The sequence below is a fragment of the Podarcis pityusensis genome (genome assembly GCF_964106645.2).
Source record: "Podarcis pityusensis genome assembly, chromosome: 12".
Classification (NCBI taxonomy): Eukaryota; Metazoa; Chordata; class Lepidosauria; order Squamata; family Lacertidae; genus Podarcis; species Podarcis pityusensis.
The window spans coordinates 21366090-21377065 of NC_138037.1; the positions used below are offsets into that span (position 1 = coordinate 21366090).

Sequence of the window (10976 nt, forward strand, 5' to 3'; positions counted from 1 at the left end):
CTGCGGCAGCGCGGGATTTAAAGAGTTAAAGGGAGGGTCCTGGGAAACCCGATGCTAATAATGCCTAAAAGAATTGTTGCACTTTAACATTCCCTTCCAGGGTTTCTGAGGAGGAGGTCAGTTTCCCGCCGTGGAGGCAAAACAAACTTTGCCTTCTTCACGCGATCATTGATTCATCTCTGTCCAGATCCAAAGAGCAGAACATTAGATCTCCCCAAAACTACTGGTTTCGGCTATCTGCTCTTTTTTTTTTATTTTTAAGGTAAGCAGTTCGTTTTCTCCCGTAAGACTGGTTTGGATCATGCTCTCTCTTTTTTTTAAAGAGTGTTTTAACAGTCAGTTAAAAGTTCATAGGCGAATGTACCCAGCTCGGGAGTGGGGGTTGTCTATATTGTAAGGAGAAAGACTTTTACTGCAGCTTTGTTTCTCCAGATGGGGATAAATCTGCCAGAATAAAGTTATTTTTCCTGAATTCAACGAAGTTGTGCTAAGGGAACCCTTTTAGAGCTTTCTTGAAAGGTTGATGGGACAGGTAGTTAGGATAATAGAATAAAAATATCAACGATTAAAAAAAATATTGCTTGCTATTAAAACCTAACTAGAATTCTTCTTGCAGATGGACTGTTCTCAGATCCGCTGCATCTGATCTTTTCGGTTTTTCTAAGGCAGATGAATAGAAACGTGTGATATCCTACTAAGTATAGGAATGTGAGGCCTGCAGTAATCAGTGGGGCTTAACTTCCAAAGAACATGTTTAGGATGTGGTTGGGTGGCTGAGAGGAAGTTCCTTCGCTGCTGTGGTCATTGATTTTGTTCCAACATTTGCGAGACTCCCTTTAGGTTTTATGTTTCACTCTGCCTGTAATGCAAATTTTAAACATTCACGGACTAAAATGTATGTTTGATTCCGCCCCCCCCCCCGCCAGCTCTGCCCCACCTTAACACAAGAAGAGAAGTTTGAGCCTTTCAGAAGGGATACCTTGGAATACTGTCAATTGATCAACAGTTTGCTTCTGGGCACAGAGGTGCTGCTTCTCATCATTAAAATTAATTCAGTTCCAGGATCAAGATTTAAAAGGCTGTCTTCTTCCATCCAAACCTGATTGTTGTTGGTGAAATCCACTAAGGCAGGGATACAGAACCTGTTGAATTGCAGTTCCCATCATCCCTGACCACATTAGCCACGATGCCTGGGGCTGATGGGAGCTGAGTACTACTGAAGGGACAGAGAGGTCACCCATACCTGGAGTAAGGTCCTTTTCTGGATTTTCCTGTTAGGATTTTGAGGGGTGAGGGCCTTCTCTGTGGTGGCATCCTTGTGTGGAGCTCCCTCTCTAAGGAAGTTTGTCAGTTGCAATTGTGGATGTAATCCTTGGGGGAAAGACCACAGCTCAGTGGTAGAGCATCTGACTTGCATGCTGAAGGTTCTGGGTTCAATTCCCAGTGTTCTCCAGGTTGAAACAATGCGGAGATGCTGTCCAGTTAGTGTTGACAGTGTAGACCAATGGTCTGACTCCGTATAAGGCAGCCTCCTATGTTCCTATCTGAACCCTTTTCTACTAACAACAATGGCTTTCCTAACATTTTATGCTTTGCTGCTTTGTTATTGTTCTCCGTTTTTAATATCAGTATTGTTTATGGATATTTCTCTCCTCAGGATAAATATGGTATGTCCAATATCCCCTCCTCTATTCTAAGAATCTGGATTTTGTTTTAGGGCATCTGTAAACATTGGCCAGCCTGTGCTCATCAGCCTAGTTAATATTGTTTCAGAAATCCCTGCTAAGATGGGAGAAATGGTTGTTTTGCCCCTATCAAGCATAGCTATCGCATCTTGGGGTGGGGTAGGAACAGCAGTTGTTCTAGACAAACACTTCAATTGGACAGTGACCCTGTGACGTCACTGCTTGTGTGGCATAAGACCCTCTAACCACTATGACACAGTGACTTCTACCATTTTTCCCACGGGCCTTTGCAATAATCCTGAGAGGTAGTAGAGATAACAATGGTTGCCTGTCCCACTGGGATTTGCACTTGGTCCACCCAGACTGAGAATTCTGTCTTAACACACCACTGCTTTCTAGTTTCTAATAGACAGCATCTTTCTTAAAAACTGTTGTTTTCTTTCTTTGATCCGATATGCATGTAATGCTAAACGAAAATATGCCTTAGCATGAATGAGCAAACATGCAGGTTCATAGCTGCTGTATTACTCACCAGTTCCTGCTGCTTCCATGACTGAGGTTTGTATTGCTTTGGGGAAAAACCAAAAGTTATAACCAGGGTTTGCTTTTCATTTACCACCTGCGGTTTTTCTGGGGGAGACAAACGTAAGCCTGAGTTTGAACATAAAGCTAAACCAAATCATGGCTTAGACCTGAGTAGACTTGCAGCAGTCGGACTGAGTAAGGTACTCAGTACTGGAGATCTTCACTCCAGGAATCCGCACACTTGCTGGTTCATATTAAGGCAGAGTGCTACCTGCAAATTGGACCTGTATGCCAATGCCCTAAAAGCACAGACTTGGTCTTTCTTTCCTTGCCCCAGTGCTTTCCTTGCCTCTCTGCTTTCCTTGCCCCTTGCCCAAGAGAGCCAGTGTAGTGGTTAAGAGCGATAGACTCGTAATCTGGTGAACTGGGTTCGCGTCTCCGCTTCTCCACATGCAGCTGCTGGGTGACCCTGGGCTAGTCACACTTCTCTGAAGTCTCTCAGCCCCACTCACCTCACAGTGTTTGTTGTGGGGGAGGAAGGGAAAGCAGAATGTTAGCCGCTTTGAGACTCCTTAGGGTAGTGATAAAGCGGGATATCAAATCCAAACTCCTCTTCTTCTTGCCCCAGGGACTGCCAAGGTCTCTCTTCCTCTTGCAGGTGACGCTGGAGATGCTGGCGAGACAGCTCCATTGGGCTTTCTGTTGCTGGCTAGGGGTTTGCCTGTGGCTTCTGGCTGGCGAAAGAGGATGCATCGGCGCTGCACACTGCCGGAGCCCCCCATGCAGCCGGAGCAGTGACAGCGAACATCAGCCCAGCAGACAACACTGCCAGGGCCCCCACTGCTCAGGAAGGGCAAGGCACCCTTCTCGTGCCTTTGCCCACTCCACCACACCTGTGCAAGGGCAGCTGCAACAGCCTCTAGGGGGCAGCAGCCTGGGACATGCTGCCTTGGCCGCCACGAGGGGCGCAGAAGAGAGTTGCTCTGGAGGAGGAGACTGCAGCCCTGGCGCTCCCAATGGCACCGTTCGGGACTGCAAAGGCATTGAGTGCAGGCTGCCTCTGCACATTCGCCAGAAGTCCAGGCCAGCTACCCAGACCATCCCATGCCCTCCAAAACAGGGGGAAGGTTGCCAAGAGCCCACCTTGGTCAGAGCAACTGAGAGGGCAGCCCAGTTCATTGGAGAAGACCTTGCCTACACAGCTTCAGAACTAGGCGGTGCTGCCCTGGGCGTTCAGCTGACCTGTGATGTCAAACCAGGTAGGTGTGGTGTCTAAACTAGGCCAGTTCTAAAATGGAAAACGAGCGAGGTCCCAACTAAGAGGAATGGCAACTTAAGCTGATGGAATATGTGCAGCATGCGGACTTCACATATAGAATAAGAGAACAAGAAGAACATACGGTTATAGAAGATTGGAAAATGTTTATTGAATATATGGGGGGGAACTTGTGTACACTTGAAAACGTTGGCAGCATTAAGATAAATTCAGCAGTGTAAATAAGTTTGGATGGATGTAATAATGGAATACTGAATGGTTTAGTTTATGTAAAATATGCAGAGACTTATGATATGCAAAAAGAGAAGAAGGGAAGTCATTGATATTTTAAGGATGTTTAAATGAATATTCTAAATGGTAAAACATTATATATATATATATATATATATATATATATATATATATAGCCAGTTCAGATCTGTGTTTCTGATCACCTTTCCCGATGTTTCAGTGACTGCTAGCCAAGATAACTATGCTCTGCTTCCGTAGTAATTCTTCTGAATACCAGTTGCTAGAAACCACAGGAGGGGAGAGTGCTGTTGTGCTCGAATCTCATTTGTGAGTTTCCCGCAGGCATCTGCAGAGGCGCCAGGTTGCCCCCAAGACTGAGAGTGACCGGCGCACAGCGCACGTCTGTGACATGCATTGCGCGACATCTCACACGTTTCCTGACACCCCGCAAACTGGGGCAGTCTTCTGCAACGTTGCATCCTCTGAAGGAGGCTGAGCACTCTGGTGGAGCCGGGCCCTGAAGCTGAAGCTCCGCCACCTGCCCAAGGATGTTGTGTGCTGATTCTGGGTGTGAGGCTGGACTTAGCCTGCAACAAATAATATAGCACAGCAACATGCTAAGGCCAATAGAAAAACACATACATAACGAAATGATTCAAGCTTTGAAATATTCTGAACTCTTCATCAGGCAAATAGTGCCTGATGAAGACTTCTGGGTATCAAAAATAGGGTACATCAACTTGGTTTAATGGCAGGACATTTCCCCATATGGATTACACACACACACGGCTTTGCTTTATTTCTGCCCTTGAATGCTATTTACTTGCACCAAGCTGAATGCACCAGCAAGTCCTGTCACACATTCTGGTGACCTCGTTTGATGATGTTTTGAGAAATACCACCAAGGATTTATGTTTTAATGCCAGGTTGTTTGTATTTTAGGGGGAAACGAGGTTCCGTCTGAGGATGCGCTTGTGCTGCAACTTCAGCTTACGAAAGGACAAGAGAAATTTGTCGACTTGCTAAAAAGCCAGCAGGCGGTGATTGTGGATTTACAGCAAAAACTTGCAGAGCAGCAGAGCATGTTGGTGGCTCAGCAGCGGGAAATCGTAGAGCAACACAGGAAAATGTATGAACAAATGGATCTGATCAAGGTCCAGTATGGCATGCTTTTTGACACGGTGAAGCAAATGTCGTTTCAGAGTTTGCAAGAGGATATTCAACATTATTTCGAAGCCAATCTCCAAGGCCTTCAGAACCAAGTCAGAAGCCATCTCCAAAAGTCCTACTCCATGCATAAAGTAGAAGTCGATGCCAAAGTGATTGATGTTGGGGAACCTTTAATGGACTGTGGCCTTTGTGAAAGTGACGAATTTTGTAATTTCCAAAAGACACCCTCGCAGTGTGAAAAATGCACCTTATGCCCTGCTGGCTTTTTCCAGCTGTCTGAGTGCTCGACAAATGCTGATCGGATATGCCAGGTGAAAGATCATTGTGCTCGGAATCTCAATGGTACCTTTCCCCCCAAAAAGGAACAGCCCCACTGAAAGGTCACAGCCAGACCAACTAAAGTTAAAGTACAAATACAGTGCTACCTCTGGTTACGAACTTAATTCGTTCCAGAGGTCCGTTCTTAACCTGAAACCGTTCTTAACCTGAGGTACCACTTTAGCTCATGGGGCCTCCCGCTGCTGCCACACGATTTCTGTTCTCATCCTGAGGTAAAGTTCTTAACCTGAGGTACTACTTCCGGGTTAGTGGAGTCTGTAACCCAAAGTGTTTGTAACCTGAGGTGTTTGTAACCCAAGGTACCACTGTACCCATGTTTCAGTATTATATACTTTTGGGTTTCGTTGCATTATTTTTTGTGCAAACGACGTTTATTATGTCTGTAGTCTTTTCACTTTTGCCTGTATGCTCCAGCACAAATTACACATTTAACATAGAAAGTTGCCTTATGCTGAGTCCATTTAGCTCCATATTGTCCACACCAATTAGCAGCAGCTCTCCTTCTACATGCAAGGCAGATAGATTCTCCACCACTGAGCTACGGCCCTTCACACAATGTATATCTCACTTCCGTAAGCCTCTACAATCAGGTCCACATCCAAGTTTGATGGGCCCCTGGGCAAAGTGTCCTGGGTTGGGTCTCCCTCCTCGGTTGATGGACCCTGACCTGGCCACACTGGCCGTTCTCCAAGCAGCATGATGCCCCAAAGCAATGCAACGTGTTTGAACCTGACTCTTGTTATCTGTTACTCGTAGGATAGAGATGAGTGCATTGAATCACCAAACATCTGTGGAGAAAGGATCAAGTGCCTGAACACTCCAGGTAAATTGCTGCATTTCTGTGAATGAAGCCATTCATGAAGGCAGGAATGTTCCCTCATGGTGCAGTTTCAAGTGGAAATTGTGGAGTTGGGCTGAAGAATTAGAGCTTTCAGGACTCTTTGTTAGGGGAAAAAAATCACTTTTATGTTGCAATGCATTATTTCAATTCAGTATGTTCTCTTTACAAGTGCTGCATTTATAGAATTATTGCAAATAATTTAGTGGCAGCCATACTTAGTCATGAAATATATACTGGGGAGCCTCTCCCAATTTAATTTGATGATACACAAGTTTTGAGTTACATATATATCCCACTCCCTGGACATCCCCTTCAAGCCACTTCAACAGGACTCACTACACCCTCTAAATTATTTTTTTATTTTTGGACTCCCATCAGCTCCAGCCATCGTGCTTCAGAATTATTGCATGCAAATTAAAAATTGGGTCTATCAGTTATATTTGTATGTAAGTAATGGCAATAGTTCAATAGAAACATATGGAATTTAATCAACACAGAAGCATAGAGCGGTAGAGTTGGGTCTTCTAGTCCAACCCCCTGCAATGCAGGGATCTCAACATGCGGTCCCCCATCTAATTTAGAAGGGGATAAATGACAGCCCTCTTGGGGTATATATTGCCTCTGCAACATTACGTTTTTATTGTATGGTGCCTTAAGAGCATGGACAGACAGGATATAAATATTTTCAGCAACTGGTTGTTTGTTGCTTTGGGTATCGAAAAAGGTTATTTCTGTATGCTACTACTGCGGCCCATGTTTTGTTAGCCCCAAAATGGAAAACGAGCGAGGTCCCAATGGCAACTTAAGTTGACAGACTATGCACAACTCGAAGACTTAACATATAGAATGAGAGAACAAGAAAAACATATGTTTAAAGATGATTGGAAAACGTTTATGGATTATATGGGAAATAATTGTGTACAGCTGGAAATGCTAGCAGCATCAAGATAAATTCAACAGTGTAAATAAGTTCTGATGGATGCAATGAAGGAATACTAAATGTTTCTGTAAAATATGCAGGGATTTATTATATGTAAAATGAACCATTGAAAGAGAAGAAGGGAAGTCACTGATATCCTTAAGATTTAAAATGAGTATCTTAAATTGTAAAACAGAAAACTTAGTAAGTTGCTTTGGGTTACTTTGTGTAAAAGGGAAAAAACAGCATGACTAGTAAGTGCAAATAATAATAGCAATAATAATGGTAGACTAATAATAATGCAACATGGGCCTGCGACTGAAACTATATTTCCCTGTGTGTGAACAGGAGGATTCCGATGCCTTGGAATTGCAGCAAAAGAAGCTGCCTTGGGATTGTGCGGAGAAGAGTATTTCTTTAACAAAGAGCTGCAAGAGTGCCAGGCTTGCTTAATGTGTGAAGACAGGGCGGTCGTTCTCCCCTGCTCCACTGTCAGCGACACCGTTTGCTCAACAGCCGGTGAGAACAAGCTGTCCGAGTCCTGGACTGCGAACGTCATTTTACCCATGGCAAATTCTGGCGCTTCTCAAATTTATCCCGGCGTTACCTTGAAGATAAAGGGGAAGCACGAGTGGGACATCGTCACGGTGGAAGAGAACAGCCTGGTCTTCAAGCAGCACGGCCTAATGTGGGCCGATTTCAATTTTGCCGTGAAACACAATTGCAGGAATTTCCTCCAGCTTGCCTTGAAAGTCAGCAGCCAGGAGGAGGAAGGCTGCGAGCTGAGCGCAGTCCGCATCGAGCAGCCGGAAGGCAAAATCTTCCAGAGTGTCAGTGTGAGCGGCACTGCGGAGGTAGAGCCAGGCCAAGCTCTCTGGCTGTTTTTGAAGAGCCCCAATCAATTCTGCAACCAAAGTAAAGACTTCAACGTTTACGACCTCAACACGCCCCTCAGTTTGCTTTGGTTATCCCACGATACGGGGGCGGTAGCCATGACTGTGCAGCTGTCCACCGCGATGCACTACCAAACGAACTACCGGCCAACTTTCAGATTGGTTTCCCTTTCCGACCCTTACATGCTAACCTTGTCCCACGATGGCAGAGCTGTCAAGTTTACGGAAAGGGGCGTGGTGAAGTTCGTTTTGCACCAAGCCTTGTACTCCATGGGCCCCACCTGCATCCGCGAAGGGCTTTCCCTGGTGTCTTATCTCAACCGAAACGGCACTAACGCAGAACTAATGACGGTGCACAAGTCTGGCGTCAATTATCGAGACACGTCGATATCTGCCTCCGGGGCCACCAAAGTTGAAGCCGGGGATCTGATTAGCTTTGAGATCCTTTCGCCAGCACAATGCAACATTCGTTATTTTGGAGACAGCTCTGGAATTAGTACGCTGAGCCTCATCTGGATCCCATCTGCAGTTTCCACTGCTCTCTCAGCCTCGGTCTCCGTTAAGGGGCTGCCCACAGGAGCTGTCAGAAACAAATTACTGGATTTTACTCAAGTTTCCTCCATTGAGAAGCAGATCCGTCTGGTTTCTACTGGGCAACTTGCTCAGAAATACTTTGTCTTTACCGAAAGGGGAGTCGCCAGTGTTGTGTTTTCAATAAAGCTGATCCACTCGTGTAACGTGCTCCGGGTGACTCTAAATCAGCTCCTGGGTGATCATGGGCAGCCTCATTCAATTGCGCAGCAGGTTGGAGGGCAAATGCCAGAAGGAAGTATCTGGACCAGCGTTGCGCTTCGCTCCTCCTTTGAAGTTCATAACGGTACAATGATATCTGTTTCTCTGGACTGTGTGCGTGGCAGGGTCAACCACGTTGCACATCAGCATGGAACCGGCTTGTCCATTTTATGGGTTTCATCTATCCCAGGAGGAAACTGACAGTTGATAAAAAGTATGGAAGGAATCGGGAAAGGTGATTGGTAAGCTCATGTTGGGCATTTTCTCCTTTCTCCAGCTGCAGTTGAATGGCACAGAACTCGCTAAGAGAACAGGTTAGACAAAACGCAGAATACAGGGATGGGGAACCATTGTTCCTTATCGTTGGCTGAGCTGATGGGAGCTGGAGTCTGCGAACACCCAGAGGGCAGTTTGTTGGCTTCCTCTGCTCTGTTGGTAAACTTTTCTAGGGAGTTAAATCAGCTGACTTTCAACAGGACTAATATCTAGCTGAGACATAGCAATGCCTTGGATGTGTAGTTGCCCATTCAAACATTAACAGAGTGATGCTGAAGCTACTTTGCCATAATTTTGAGTGTTATGAAAGGCAGCAAATTGTTAGATCTTCAGTTTTTTATTATTGTATTTTGACGGCTGGGATGGATATTTGTACTCTGAGTTGGGGCAGGAAGAGAGGCACCATTTGCTCCTCTGCCTCAGGCATCAAATTGTCTTGGACCAACCCTGCATGTAAGTCCATACAATCACCCTGGGAGCCATGCTTCATAGAATCATAGAAATGTAAGAATTAGGAAGAGCTTTGTAGATGTCCAGTCCAAGGCTGGGGACTCCATCTCCCATCTGTTGTAGTCAGATTGGGAAGCTCCACAGGTTCCCTACTCCTGATGTAATCCAACCCCTTGCAGTGGTGGACCTTGCGGTCTCAAATATCAGTGGCACCCTGTGCGATGCCAAAGTTCCCCCCACCTGTGCCCCTCACGCTCCATTCCACACCATAGTTGTTGCGCCCCCAAGGCTCGGCACCCAGTGTACCAAACTGGTCATGCTCCCTAAAACTCTCCTCTGCCCCTTGCTTGATGCAGGAAATAAGAAGAGACTTGCAGGATCAGGCCAAAGTAGATGCTTACTGGAAGACCACAAGCAGGACCTAAGTTCAACAGCACTCTCCCCACTTGTGATTCCCAGCTTCTATGATTTCTTATGTTATTGCATTGTTTCAAAATCTGTATACTATGGAATTCGATGCAATAAAACACAACATGTAAGAAATAAAAGAAGCAATTAAAATGCAGTTATAAAATCACAATGGATCAAGCCCAGTGCATTGCAATTACTACAAAAGGCAGGGAAATCGTTAAGGTGTCTGCCAAGACCCTCAGCAATTCTCAAGTAGTCTGTGGGGGCTGTTTGGGAACCACTAGTCTAGGTAACTAGCCCTGTTATCAAATCCTCTTATGATCAAGATATTTCTTCTGTTGTTTATTGGGTCCTAGCCGTACCAAAGCAATCCCTCTGCAACCACACAGGCTGCACTAGGGACAGTTGTGACCATTAAAAAAATCAACACACACAAATCTGCTCTGCTTGCATAATTCTCCTCTCAGACTTTGGAGGGTCTGCCAGGAATTGTATGCGAAATAACAGAGGTTTGATTTATATCCATTCGCCATTTTATAAAAGGTATAATATTAATCCTCTAATTACTTGTGTCACATTTTACAGATTTTATTGGGATACCTTTTCTATGCTTTAAGACAATTTTGTATATTGGCTAAAGTGTGCCGACATGGGGGCTTTTTCTATTATATTAATTTAAAGTATGCAAACTGTGACTGTTGTTTTCTTGGTTTTGTGCTTTGTGCTGGGCATTTATGCAGAATATGGAACGTTCTGAAAACTATATTTATGTTTGTTTTTATAGCCAAATATCACTTTAAATATTCTAAAAGCAAAAGCACAGCTCTTGATCTGTTTATATATATATATATATATATATATATATATATATATTGAATTGAGGGAATTTAATTCAAATAAAAGATTTTTAACTTACTTACTGTCTAATGGCCTGATATGAAGAAGTTGTCTGTAGAGTGGTCCTATTCAGTTGCCTGATACACCAGTCTTGTGTTCTCCTGCCTATTGTTGGACCAATAGGGATGGCCAGTAGGGATGATGGGAGTTGTAGATGAACAATTTCTGGAAGGCACCAGGTTGGGGAAGTATTGTACACGTTTGCTTGGAAATAAGCTCCATGTAAAACAGGGAGACTTTCTTCTGAATGGAAGTGTGCAGAATTATGCTG

At 44.7% G+C, this 10976-nt stretch overlaps 1 protein-coding gene across 1 annotated transcript; it reads left to right on the plus strand.

The window, feature by feature from the left end:
• Nucleotides 1-241: 241 nt before the first annotated feature.
• Nucleotides 242-10653, plus strand: LOC308458987 (uncharacterized protein). The gene is made up of 5 exons (XM_080973847.1): nt 242-262; nt 2869-3469; nt 4660-5198; nt 5983-6049; nt 7335-10653. The coding sequence occupies exons 2-5, from the start codon at nt 2881-2883 to the stop codon at nt 8870-8872; spliced, it is 2733 nt and encodes a 910-aa protein (XP_080829973.1). The 5' UTR covers nt 242-262; nt 2869-2880; the 3' UTR covers nt 8873-10653.
• The last annotated feature ends 323 nt before the right edge of the window (nt 10654-10976 follow it).

Coding starts and splice junctions, on each gene's coding strand:
- LOC308458987 (XM_080973847.1), top strand. CDS start 2,881: ATGCTGGCGAGACAGCTCCATTGGGCTTTCTGTTGCTGGCTAGGGGTT. Junction 3,470..4,659: donor GACCTGTGATGTCAAACCAG/GTAGGTGTGGTG, acceptor TTTGTATTTTAG/GGGGAAACGAGGTTCCGTCT. Junction 5,199..5,982: donor ATGCTGATCGGATATGCCAG/GTGAAAGATCAT, acceptor TGTTACTCGTAG/GATAGAGATGAGTGCATTGA.